This window comes from Silurus aristotelis, assembly GCF_946808225.1.
Source record: "Silurus aristotelis genome assembly, chromosome: 14".
Classification (NCBI taxonomy): domain Eukaryota; kingdom Metazoa; phylum Chordata; class Actinopteri; order Siluriformes; family Siluridae; genus Silurus; species Silurus aristotelis.
The window spans coordinates 15,326,042-15,340,690 of record NC_139587.1 but is presented as its reverse complement, the minus strand read 5'-3'; the positions used below and the strand labels follow the sequence as shown (position 1 = coordinate 15,340,690).

Below are 14,649 nucleotides of genomic sequence, written 5' to 3'. Positions count from 1 at the left end.
ATTCCATTCCTGAAGTCACTGCAGTGTGTTAGGAGCAGAAATTTTTTAAATCTCAGTCCAGTGCACCAAATACTAAACTTAAGAAAGTATGCAAGATAATGATAGCCTTCATTTAGCTGTATTCAAAGGTTTTACCAAAACTTTTTTGTGATATTCACAAGGACCCACAAGCAGAGGGTAATAAACAACATATAGCCACATGATGGATGTAACAATAAAACTCACTTAATGAAATATTTAAATGTGTTTTGAAGTGGCTTTTTTAGTTAATTTCAGTAAGTAAGCAACATTAGTGTGAAACAGAATATAAAAAATGTATGAATGCTTTCATCACCTGACTAAAAATATTGACTACATCATTTGATAGGCAACTACTAGGAGTGTAACGGTACACATATCTGTAGCAAAGATTTTCTGTTCAGGGCTTTCGGTTCGGTGGACACATGTACCGAATGCAATCCTTTTTAGGTAGAACATATCTATCAAAATCCAATACATTCTCAGGAATGTATCAAGTGGCAGACTGCAAGTTTGTTTAATCTCCGCCTCTATTTTTGAGTGCATTTAAAAAAAATTATTATTAAACTTGAAAATATACAGACCAATTCCAGGGGTATAAAAAAAAATATGCAGTGTCACTGTGGCTACTCACGAAAATAAGATCTGACATGCATAAAAATGCTAAAGGATAAATAGCGCTAGCATTAGCCACTATCCAGGATGTGGCTAGATGCTGACACTAGTGAGATGGATTCTTAAGCGTTTTATGTACAGCTTCAAGAATTTCTTTCAAAAGGAGAAAATCCCAACAATTCTGAATATCAGGGACTGAATTAAGGAAGGAGTAAAGAAATGAAAACATTTGTATAAGTCTGCTGAAATAAGTAAATCATATATTTAGGAAATTAAATATTAAATGTAAAACACACTCTTACATATACATCCTTATTACCCAAATGGGGTCTAACAAATGTAAACTATTTAATTAAATGTTTTCATTTATAAAATTACGTGTAATCAAATTGATTTGTGCCAATTTAATTGATTACTTAATTTAATCAATATAATAAAAAGTGTATTGCATTCATTTGATTTATTCTTTTTCATTTTTTATTAAATATTATTTTATACATTATTCACCCAAATTGTTTTGAAAATGTAAACTGTTGATGTTCACAAATTGTAATAACATTAAAATGCATGAATTAAAAATGACAAGCAATCTTTTGTTTTGCATTCCTCCCCCCAACGGTACTGAAATTAAAACTTAAAAAATTTTGTGTACCGTTCTGCCAAGTGCATCATTTGTTTTTTTGAGTGACTGAAATAAACTAGTTAAAGCTGCCAGTATATGAGAGATGAATTGAAATAACTAATATTTTAGAATTTTAGGGTTAATTTGAAAATATTGACTTCCAAATCGAGAAAATTTCTCATTTATAAGAAACCAAAAGTAATTGATCAAACTATCAGTCATAATTTAAAGTGTCATCTGAAATACTTAGTAACATAACATTTGCAGAAATCTGGAACTCACAGACATCATCAGTCGCTGGGTGATGCTCGGCCAGGCTTTTACAACAGTTATATTTGCATCCTGTTTGTTCATGGTGCATGATTTGCAAGTGAAATTAACTTTTAGTTGCATTCAGGTCTGGTGACTGACTTGGCCAGTGTACAAAAATTTCACTTATTTGCCTTAAAAAGTCTTGAGTTGCTTGATAAGTATGCTTTCAGTCATTGTCCATTTTTATAAAGCACTGTCCAATAAGCAGTTAATTTCCTTCCATACTATTTCTCTTGGTTCATAGAATAAATCACTCTTGGTTCATTGATTGTTGTTCCAGAACTGTACAATGTTTTAAAGAGTTTTTCTGTGCCAGGACATCAAAAAAGAATTATTCAGTGGTCTACCACAATTTTTTGGACTTTTGGACCATTTCTCTGATGTTTTGGTTTTTAGCCTGATGATTGTTTACATGAATAGTAATGAAAGCTTTTAAGACTTCTTATAGGAAGCGAACTACAACAAATTCCAACTTCACATGTCACACTTGAAATCAACATTAGAACTTGCATCTGCTTACTAGGAAATTTACTTGTGGAATGTAATAGATAAGGAGAATAATAAATAATGTTGAAGTATATGTTGGGTGTAATTTTTATATGTTAGGTTATAAATATATGTTGGGTATATATATATATATATACAGTGAGGAAAATAAGTATTTGAACACCCTGCTATTTTGCAAGTTCTCCCACTTAGAAATCATGGAGGGGTCTGAAATTGTCATCGTAGGTGCATGTCCACTGTGAGAGACATAATCTAAAAAAAAAAAATCCAGAAATCACAATATATGATTTTTAAACTATTTATTTGTATGATACAGCTGCAAATAAGTATTTGAACACCTGTCTATCAGCTAGAATTCTGACCCTCAAAGACCTGTTAGTCTGCCTTTAAAATGTCCACCTCCACTACATTTATTATCCTAAATTAGATGCACCTGTTTGAGGTCGTTAGCTGCATAAAGACACCTGTCCACCCCATACAATCAGTAAGAATCCAACTACTAACATGGCCAAGACCAAAGAGCTGTCCAAAGACACTAGAGACAAAATTGTACACCTCCACAAGGCTGGAAAGGGCTACAGGGAAATTGCCAAGCAGCTTGGTGAAAAAAGGTCCACTGTTGGAGCAATCATTAGAAAATGGAAGAAGCTAAACATGACTGTCAATCTCCCTTGGACTGGGGCTCCATGCAAGATCTCACCTCGTGGGGTCTCAATGATCCTAAGGAAGGTAAGAAATCAGCCCAGAACTACACGGGAGGAGCTGGTCAATGACCTGAAAAGAGCTGGGACCACCGTTTCCAAGGTTACAGTTGGTAATACACTAAGACGTCATGGTTTGAAATCATGCATGGCACGGAAGGTTCCCCTGCTTAAACCAGCACATGTCCAGGCACGTCTTAAGTTTGCCAATGACCATTTGGATGATCCAGAGGAGTCATGGGAGAAAGTCATGTGGTCAGATGAGACCAAAATAGAACTTTTGGGTCATAATTCCACTAAACGTGTTTGGAGGAAGAAGAATGATGAGTACCATCCCAAGAACACCATCCCTACTGTGAAGCATAAGGGTGGTAGCATCATGCTTTGGGGGTGTTTTTCTGCACATGGGACAGGGCAACTGCACTGTATTAAGGAGAGGATGACCGGGGCCATGTATTGCGAGATTTTGGGGAACAACCTCCTTCCCTCAGTTAGAGCATTGAAGATGGGTCGAGGCTGGGTCTTCCAACATGACAATGACCTGAAGCACACAGCTAGGATAACCAAGGAGTGGCTCTGTAAGAAGCATATCAAGGTTCTGGCGTGGCTTAGCCAGTCTCCAGACCTAAACCCAATAGAGAATCTTTGGAGGAAGCTCAAACTCCGTGTTTCTCAGTGACAGGCCAGAAACCTGACTGATCTAGAGAAGATCTGTGTGGAGAAGTGGGCCAAAATCCCTCCTGCAGTGTGTGCAAACCTGGTGAAAAACTACAGGAAACGTTTGACCTCTGTAATTGCAAACAAAGGCTCCTGTACCAAATATTAACATTGACTTTCTCAGGTGTTCAAATACTTATTTGCAGCTGTATCATACAAATAAATAGTTAAAAAATCATACATTGTTATTGCTGGATTTTTTTTTTTAGATTATGTCTCTCACAGTGGACATGCACCTACGATGACAATTTCAGACCCCTCCATGATTTCTAAATGGGAGAACTTGCAAAATAGCAGGGTGTTCAAATACTTATTTTCCTCACTGTATATATATATATATATATATATATATATATATATATATATATATATATATATATATATATATATATATATATATATATGTGTGTGTGTGTGTGTGTGTGTGTGTGTGTGTGTGTGTGTGTGTGTTTGTGTGTGTGTGTGTGTGGTGCATCTTCCAAGTTTGCAAATTTGATGTCAATATTTACCCCCCACTTGATCACATTTCAATGATGTATAGAACATGAGGATTAAGTAACAAAAACAAACACATATCGTGAATGCGAACAGACCCTCTTCCCTCGCCACAGACATGTGCGCACACACACACACACACACACACATATCAACACTAAATTGCCGTTGCTATGGAGACAAAGGCAAGCAGCTCCTAACAATGCAATTTTTTTTTTGCGTGAGAGATAGAAGCTATCGTTTTTTCCAACTTCTCTCTAGCTTTTCTGTCTCTTTGTTTTTAGCATTTGATTAGGAAAAGGAAACAAGCTATTACATAATTCAATCATTTTCACTCCTGATAAATTGCTCAAGCCAGTAGTGGCTTAAAAATAGGGAGTGGCTGACAATTAGGACAGACATGCACATAAAGCCTCTAGTCATATAGCTCTCAAATACATGTAGATCCCATTCAACTCTGTAATATATTGCCTCTGGTTTGTCTGGTAGCTGTAGCCATAATCTTAAGTAAATAACACAGGCTTTAACATAAACACAGGTGCAATAAGGTTTTGGTAAAGCAGATTAGTCAAGGCATCATTGCAAGTCAGTATGCAATTAGTACTCAATTATAGAACAGCCATAAAACCTGATTAACTCTCCCTTTTAAAGTTACGAGCCCCTGTCTCATTGTCCTGAGAGGAAAGAAATGAAATACCCCATAAAGCCATCCAATCTACTCATAACCCATGTTCATTTGCAGAAGATAAGTGACATCATGGCTCGGGCCAAAAAAAAGAGTCGGTTTATTTACAGACTGTAGGATGCCATGTCCACTTAGTAGCGATGTGATATAGCGCAGATGCCAAACAGGTGGCACTTTATGTCTCAGCCTGACAGGCGCTCTGACATATTGCTGGGTTATTTCTTCTCTGCTTGGACGCGTTTTGCTTTGGAAGCCTGACAAAGATAACTGCAAGTGCAAGGGACATGATTCCTGTCGGTAAGGAGATAGCAGCCTTGGTGCTATTGACTACCCATCCAATGCCTTAGAGCTGAAATTAGTATAGAGCAGACGGAAGATAATGCTCTAAGTGACTTGATGTTCTTTTTTGGTCAATGACTTATGCTTGTTTTTAATCAACATTGATAAAGCACTATAAATCCGTTTTCCAAGGAAATCAATTTTTCCACATTTGAGTCATATTTGAAAAAAGCGCTCTAGACACATTGATCAATCGAAATGTAATCCTGGGGTTTCTGCGTAAATATATCCTCCCATGACATCAGCAAACAAACGTGACTGACTGAAATGATGATAATTTGACACTCCACTACAATGTTTTTTTTTATTCTGTATGGTCAGTAAGGCTAACATTGAGCATTGCTAAGAGCAAATGCTGTATTTAGTTTTAATATAAACACATTTTATAGTCTATACCCAATAACTCTTTTAGGTTCATTTACATCATGAAGGTTTCATTATTGTAATGCATGTCTTCTCCACAAGTGAACAAATCCATCAAATAAAATGTCTCTTATTCAGCAATGTTCCAAAGGATCAATTTTGATTACAAAATGAGTGTACACTCGAGTGCTAGTGCTGGTATTCATCCATTTTAATTTAAGGCATATTTGTCTTTTTGATATTAAGTCAATTTTAGCATTACATTTCAAACAACCTTTCAGTTGAATTGTCATTTTCATCATTTGCAAGATCAACTGCACCGGCAATAGCAAAATTTACACTGGAATTCTGGAAGTTTCAATTCATAAGCTACTTGACATGCTGTGTGAGTGTGTGAACTGCAAGTACAGTATATATATATAAAAAATATGAGAATTGAGCTCTCTAAGGTAAATACAAATATAGTTTAAAAATAATAATTTTCTATCCTCTCTTTGAATTATTTAATAATATCCTGTACAAAGATGACATAATTATTAAGGCCCAGGACCTCACATAAGATATTACAGATAATATAATTTTTTTTCTTTATTGCATCATGATTTCAGATGTCAGTCATGCTTTGTGTACATAATGAGACATGCATGGGAAATGTGTCATGTACACGTGACATGTACATGTGTGAATAGTGATTGGCAGAAAATCACTTTATGATTTGCACATCATTTTCAGATTTTTCCAGCACTCAAACATTTGCTTATGTGATGAATAAAGATCAGTGCTTCTGCTGAAAGTAAATGACATTTTAGCTATTTATTTATTTTTTTTACTTACGATATTAGCATGTCTGCTTTCAGGATTATATTGAAACGCAAAAATATTTTGCACATGTGCATGTATGTGTCTGCGTGTATGTGCGTGACAGAATGAGAAAGAATAAAATGGATGCATAGAGGGGGCAGAGCTCTGTTTCAGAGAAAACACCACCACAACCTAACAATTCAACAAAGGCAGACATATCAAAGAGAACCGTTCTCTTTTGAAGTACCATAAACTAGTTGTGTTTATTGGGGGCAATTACATTTCAGTGAATGGATTCAAAAAGCCGAGGGAATCCTCTAGGTGACTTACTGAAACTGCTATCCTCCTCTTTAGTCCCATCAATGGTTCCATCTGCCTGGAGTTGCAAATGGAAGCCCTGCCGACTGTACAGCTTCGTCACGATCCCCTTCAGCTGGGGCTCTGAGGAATAGAGAGAGAAAAGAGACTGTGAGACAGGCACTGGTGTAATGAGTTCTGAAGTGTGACTGGGTGTGTAGCATCATACATAGTAGGGTAACACATGCTTTAGAAGATTACACCACAGATTAAGAACCAGAGCAAAGGCAAACGAGGATTAGAGAAAAACTGAATTAACATATTGCATAATGAGCCACACATTTCAGAGCATGGATATACAGCTTTAGCTTACTCGTTCCCCTGTAATAATGTGTTAGTATTTCAATACATTCAATACAGTTAGTATAGCCATGTTATTATTTCAATACATTGCCTGGCTTCACTTAATACATTTCTACCATAATTTTTGACCCTTTTTTTTATCTCCTCTGCTTTCTGTCCTACCTTTCAGACACTTTTTCTTCTCCAGGGAGACGCCCTGGTAATTCGTATGTCCTAGCTACTTCCTGCTCCATTAGTTCTGTTCAGAATGTTGCTCCTGATCTAAAAAAGAGGCAGATGTCTTTTCAAGCCTCTTCAAGTTCCGATTTTCATTACTGGGCTAAGATGCTAAGATGGAGCTTCAGAGAACTTTGCAACATCAGACTTTATCTTGGGACTAGCGAATGAAGCTGGAAGATTGCCTTTCTTCTCGAAGTAGCTGACAGAATGAGCATCTTCACAATTCCATCATGGTGTCTGCTTTTGAGTTTGGGCAAATAGCAGCTGAAATAAAATTCATAAGTTCATAGGTAGTCTAAAAAAACCTATCCATGCAGAAACTGAAAGTGTTTGCCAAAGTATTTGAGTCAGAGGCACGAGATTATAGCTCACTTTTACTCTCTATACGTCTACTAAATTATAAATATGTTTGTTGTCAATGTTTCTGATGATCTTTCTATGAATACATAACTCTGACTATGTTTCAATGGCTCATGCACAGACTTTGCATCATTAGTATGTCATTCACATGGCATTAGTATATAGATCCAACAGTTTATGCATCTACAGCAACAGCTAATAGTTGAAAAAATGTGCTTAGGATAACTACACACACACACATACTATATTTAAAACTACTTTAGATGATTCAATAGGAAAAACAAGAACGTTGCTATGTGCTGAGAGCTGAGTCTAAAATTAACTGCTCTTCCATAAGATACTAATGCCGATAGCCAATATATTAAATATATGTTTTCCATTTAGATAGTTGCTCTAAATGTCCATTGCCATAAATACACAATGCTTCATGCAATCATTAATGAATAATGAAGTACACTAAAGGAAGGAAATCAAGATATGATTTTAATGATAATACAGATCTTTTTTTACTGAGTTTGAGCTATGGGTGCCGATACCCAAGCATGTTTGAGTGCAAGCAACCTAATTTTATAATTTAAATTATTAGTATTCACCATATTGATAATGGTAACATTGATAATGGTTTAGAAGACAATCCTGGTTCTTACAGTTTAATTTACACACTTTATAACCACAGAAGAGTTTGATATGACAAATACAATGGGGATTAAACTGTCAAATAATACATTTATTTAGTGGTGACATAATACATAAAAATATATTTTTTTTTAATTCTGTTTTATGCTCATATATGGTCGCATAGAACTGTGATAACCATAAGTCAATGGCAGAATGTGAAAAGCGTAAAAGAAAAAGCTTGAAAAGCTTGTTGTGTCAGAAAAGGTCACACCATTAAATAGCTCTGAATTAAATACCTGCATTTTAAATGACACTGATATTATAGTTATTATATATAGTACTGCATAAAAAATAAATGGCTGTAATAAAACTAATGGCACTCAGTTTACCAATTCAAAACAGTCAGATGAGTCACAGTATGAACTTCGCAGCACCCACTTACCTCAAGAAACCAGTGTTACAATGATTCAATTGGGCTTTAGTGTTTTAACAGTCTACAAGCGAGTTAATGCTCACAGAGAATTCTATACGATCATGACCTGCAACATCTCTCTGTCTTTTATATCGGGAGTGTCCGCACACTCTTCAGACAAAAGCAGTGGCTGAAATAAACCCTCATGACTCATTTTAATAAATCATGTAGAGGTAACGTTTGTAAAAATATTTGTTTGTTGTTGATGTTTCACTTGAAGATGTTGCTTATGGAATAGAGCTGATCTGTGCCATACATTTATTTTGAATGGGTCCTTGTTGTCTCAACCTCATCTGACTCATGTGCGGCACACACACACACACACACACACACACACACACACACACGCACACACACACACACTAACACACACGCAAACACACACAGAGAAAAAAAAAGCAGTGCCCACTCCCTTTGCTTGGAATCTCCCTGCAACAAAACAACATCTGCACGTGCACATAGTCTAAAGGCTTTCCAAGATTCATCTTTATCCGAACTTTCCGGCTTTCAATTCTTATCATCATCACATTGTCGAAAACATTGCTTTGGCGTTATATAATTCTGCTGCATGTTGTGCAGACGGCATGCAAAGCTTTTACACTCAATCCTGATCAACTTTATGCTGTCCAAGTTCACAAGCACAAGCGAAACACTGCTACATATGAGAACTGATGGCTATAAATCAGTTGTTAGAGATTTGAGAAGCTGATGGGGGTTAGACTGGGATTGCTGGATTGATGGATGGAAGGATGGATGGATGGACGGACGGACGGATGTACACGTAAGTAAAAAGGTGATGGTGCGTATAAGGAAATGGTGGTTATGGGGGGTGATAAACAAAGATGATGGTGATGATTATGAGTCTATCTGAGCACCTGGTCGTCTCCTCCGGCGCTTCTTAGAGCCGAAGAGCTTGACCCGGGAGAAGACGCTGAGGCGGCTGGGTTTCTCGCATGCACTTTTAGCTTTGTTCGGACTGCTGGCGCAGCGGCAGGCGTTGGACTTTTCGCGCTCCCTTGCCTGCCTTTTCTGCCGAATCAGGGAGCTGGCGATCGCCGCCGCCATAGCCAGTGTGGCGACGAGACGCCCAGAAGCGCGCGCCGAGAGAGAACGAAAGAGAGGCTGACTTCAACCCCTCCTCAGCCTCCACAGTCGGATTTCTACACGGCACAGTTAACCCGCTCACACCCAACTTCGCATTTCAGAGCAACAGTCATCGGTCGTTGTGGTGGGGAAAAAAAGGGGCTCAAAGTTGCTCCTGTAAAGTCTAACTCGAGTTTACACTTTTCCGCACAGATTCACCAATGATGCATTTTTAATCTTCTGGAATCAAGATCAACACAGCGTCCACATTCGACACCCTGCAGCCTTTCACTCCAAAACGCGTCACACTGAACACAGCCCCTGGAAACCCGTGCTCTTTTTCAGTCCAGATCAGCCCCAAAACGCGTTTCACATGATGCCACAAAAACATTTACAGCATCACATGGGAGGAACAGCGGCACCGAACTAGAGAGAGAGAGAGAGAGAGAGAGAGAGAGAGAGAGAGAGAGAGAGAGAGAAAGATGCGCCGCCAAAATAAACACCTGTTAACGAAATTGCATTTGCTTCCGTGGTTTGTTTCCTTCCTTATCCGTGCTTTTTTTCCCCAAGATCAGCCTGTCGTGATGTCGTGTTAGAATAAGGATGAGGCTGGACTACTCTACCGCGTTTAACCGCGATGCATTTGACGCGCGCGAGCTTGAGGGGAAATGAGCCCCGTGTTTGCGTTAATATGCATCTCTGTATCGCGCGCGCTCTGCGTCATGGACGCCGTGTTGACATGTGCGTTTCTCGCACTGCCTCTCCACTGAGGCATATCTGACTCTTAAAGCATGCCAGAGCACTTCGCAGATGCGGGATAAATGATTGAGAAATGAGAAGGCGGCACCATATATAGCCTGCAAGTGTTATTTGGACTTCAGGGCATTGAAAGTTCATAGTTCAGCAATCCGATGCTCAGTGCCAAAAGGAAGTTTTTTTTGCGTTAGGGAATTACACAACGGAAGCTCAAATGAAGATCTCAGGTTGCCATTGCTTTCTTCTAGACATGTAAGATCAACTCATCACAACAAGAAATGAGTTGGTACTGGAAATAAAAACTGTTTTTTTTTTGTGATGGAAAAGGTATAGTGATAGGCTTACAAGACTTTTTAAGCAACGATTCTATGTTCTAATACATACCTAATACAAGTCGAGGAGGTTTTACACATACCATATAGTCTCTCAAGAGACTCTACATTGCTGCACAACCAAAAGTCAGCGGTTGGAGCTGGACCTGATTCAACTCCCCATATAAGCCTTAACCATCCCACCACTGATCCAATCTGAAACATAGCAAGGTATCTCCCTGCTGGTCAGATAGGAAAATTCAGATTAAGTCTGACTCCAGCCTCTTTTATGTCCTTATATTATCTGCAAATAACCCTCATGAATGCTTTGTAGTGGTCAGTTAAAGATTGGGTTAAATCGTATGTAGTGGGTCAGTGGTTAAGGCCCTGGTTTACTGATCATAAGGTTGGGGGTTTAAGCACCAACTGCAGCACCACCAAGCTGCCAAAGCCTTTAACCCTCTCCTACAGGGGCACCATTTTATGCGCTTCTGACCTATTCCTATTATGCTGAGATATGCAAAGAAATTATTTTACTTTGCTGTTATGTATAGTACAAGTGACAAATAAGTGCATCTTCAGGAAGTGGTAGCTCAGTGGTTAATGCTCTGGGTTACTAATTAGAAGCTTGGGGGTTCAATTCCCTGTATGTAAAAACTGCCGCTCTTGGGGCCTTGAGCAAGGCCTCTGTGCTCATTAAATGCTGTATCATGGCTGTCCTGTGCTCTGACCACTGTTAAAAGACTCTTACTTTATTATATATACCATAGGGCCACATAATATTTATATGCTTGTCTTTCCCAGACAGTTATCACAAAGATGGATGCCTCAACCTCACTGAGATTAGGATGAACTGGAACTCTGACTACGTGTCAGGCCTCACTAATGATCTCAAAATATAGTGGAAAGTCTGCCCAGAAGAGTGGAGGTCGATATAACAGTAAAGGTGGATTAAATCTGGAATCAGAGGATCATAGAGCATGCAGTGGTCCAGTTTTCCCACTTATTTCTTTTGGTGCATTTTCAAAAAAACATAAGAAATAGTAACTAGTTACAGTTACTAGTTACTTCATTCAAAAAGTAACTGAATATATCACAAGGATTTCTAAAATAAATAACAAAACAAGATGAATAATATATTCAGAATCAAAAACTAAAGTGGCTTGTGCATCATAAAAGCTGTTGTGTTGAGCCCTTAAAATGTTCCTTTCACAGCTTAAGTATGAAAAATATTAACAATGTACAACATAACACCGGGTTAGCTTCTAGCTTCATCAAGGCATGGAGTTTCTGGAGGAGCTTTGACAGATTGGAGTTGCTGTTTATCGCAGTAGATACGACCTTCGAACCAGAAAGACACAGCTTACATTTGACTAAAAAGTTTTTGCCTCTATGCTCAACTAAAGTGAAATAATGAGCATATTTCCATTTTGAGAAACTCGTCTTGCTCTCGCCTCGACTCGCCATTACTGCCGCACAGACATGAATAAATGGAAACGCCCACAGTGTGTCTTCTTTGTGTTTACAGTGGTTCTCATACTTCAATCCTGCAATGCATCTCTGCTGTAAACAGTTTAGACTGTTCTACACTTCAGCCAAAATTAATTCATTTAAAAAAGTAATGAGTAACGGTAACGGAGTTAATTTATTTAAAAAGTAATGCGTTACAGTATTAGTTACTGTCTAAAGTAACTGCGTTACAGTATTGCCCAACACTGATTATGACTTAATTTTACTAACTGCTAATACTGTAGATGTCCAGATAATGAAGTCACTGTCACATTTTTATGAATAGATTCTTACAATCAGCTGCAACTTCTGTGGTAAATTTAGCAACCGTAAATGGTTCAAATAAGTGGTTAAATGTTTGTAGGATTTAACCAAAAGATGAACAGAGCTTTTTATATTTCATATCGTATATTTATGTCTGACACATTTTTTATAATAATCATTACCTCCATGTGGGCACATAAGAAAGCCAAGTCTCTGTTTCATGTGGCTCACTTTCTTTGATCTTGCCAAGCTTCACCGCCAAAACAAATAGTGAATAAATCATAAGCCTGTCAACAGTTTGATAGAAGGCAGGTAAATAAGGTGGCAGTGAAACTCATTTTAATCTAGTGTTATAAGGGCACTGCTTATGTATGTTGTTGTGCTTTGCTGGTGTTCAGTGTAGTTTTTTTTAACTAGCAAAGCAGTTAAGTTATATCTTACCATGCTATATATATATATTTATTTTATATATATATATATATATATATATATATATATATATATATATATATATATATATATATATATATATATATATATATATATATATATATATATATATATATATAAAATTCATCACAAACCAAACAAGAGAAAAAACATATAACACTGAAGCTGTAGTATAATATATATATATATATATATATATATATATATATATATATATATATATATATATATATATATATATATATATATATATATATATATATATTATACTACAGCTTCAGTGTTATATGTTTTTTCTCTTGTTTGGTTTGTGATGAATTTTAAGTGCTATCAGTGCCTTTCTGATTTTCTGTTTTGAAAATTTTAACATGGAAGGTAGAGAGTGGTCTTCATTGAAAGGGTGGTATTTGGGATGAGCTAGAGCGGTATTGACTTAATCTGGGACACCTAAAACCTTTTAATGTTCTCTCTCTCTTTCTCTCTCTCTCTCTCTCTCTCTCTCTCTCTCTCTCTCTCTCTCTCTCTCTCTCTCTCTCTCTCTTCCCCACCCTCGCTCTCTCACTCTCCCCTATTCGGTTGCTCCCTGAACAGTGAGCTGAATGTGTGTGTGTGCTTTGAGAGTGCAAAGCATAAAGCAACGAGTGAGCTGTAAAGCTGCCAAGATATTTGCTTTGAAAAGTTTCACATTGCTGACTGAATGCCATGCCAAAATAAAAAAGCTCACAGAGGTCTGCTGTGCTCTCTATACAGCATTCTGCCGACATTGTTACTATAAGAAACTGTCAGCACATGTGATACAGTAATGCATTTTAACTACCAAAACCCACTTTAAACACATTATCAACTACCTCCAAAACAATTTAAACATTTTACAGTTTGGAAATTCTTTGAAAAGCTGTCTTAACTGTTTTACATAATCTTTATAATCATTATTGTGCAATAACTGACATATATGCCACCTCAAGCAAAGTAAGATATCAATTATCACATCTAATCTTTTTAACATTAACCCAGTTTAGAGTACAAAGGGGTCCCACTCCGCTACACAACCCCTCCAGACCACATCACCTGTGGTCAGGTGTGTAAGTTCATTCATTAGGACACATAGGTCCCACATAAGATATATTATTGATTATTATAGTATTAATAAAGGACCTGGCTGCCATCTGTCACTTTGCATAATGTGACCTTCCAATTATAACCCTATATTTGCGCTTTACTCCACTTGGGGGTGGTGAATTTATAGTGCAGCAGATTATCGAAGTTTACAAGCTTATGTTAGAGCTGTCTAAAAAGAACAAACTTTGATTGAGGCTAGAATTGTAATTCAAAGATAGATTGAGATTATTATATGTGTTATATTTCCACCAATGGCTAATGCTTAAGGATCCCAAACTCTCATTGCCACAGCCTAGGGTTCATACTAGGGCAAAGAACTAACCCAGCCACTAAGGGTTGCACAAGCCAGAGCACAATCAATGCCAGTCCCATGCCTGTTTAAAATGAAGGGTTAAGTCAGGAAGGGCATACATATATACTTATATAAAAAAAACACAGCAATCAAGATACATTTTTTTAAGTAGTGAATACAAAGATGCTTTAAAAAAAGTGCAAGAACAAAAAATAATTGCTCTGCTCTGTGGATATCAGTGTTTTATTTTAGTATTAGTAGCTCAGTGGAGTAAGATGTTTGAAAGGTAATAATTATGAATAAGATGATTATCCAGAGACAATCTGGAAATATGCTAAATGTTGTAAATATTTTGTGCATT

General features: G+C 37.2%; 1 protein-coding gene across 8 annotated transcripts in view; it reads right to left on the bottom strand.

Moving 5' to 3' along the window:
• The window catches only part of fgf13a (fibroblast growth factor 13a), a 114,320-nt gene that overhangs the window by 19,773 nt on the left and 79,898 nt on the right, over positions 1–14,649 (bottom strand). For 7 of the 8 annotated variants that reach the window (XM_083560518.1, XM_083560523.1, XM_083560517.1 and 4 more), the window contains one exon: positions 6,506–6,616. In XM_083560518.1, coding sequence (XP_083416644.1) covers positions 6,506–6,616 — 111 coding nt within the window. Of the gene's footprint in view, positions 1–6,505; positions 6,617–9,379; positions 10,430–14,649 lie in introns of those variants that run through there. The other variant, XM_083560519.1, reaches the window with a different exon arrangement.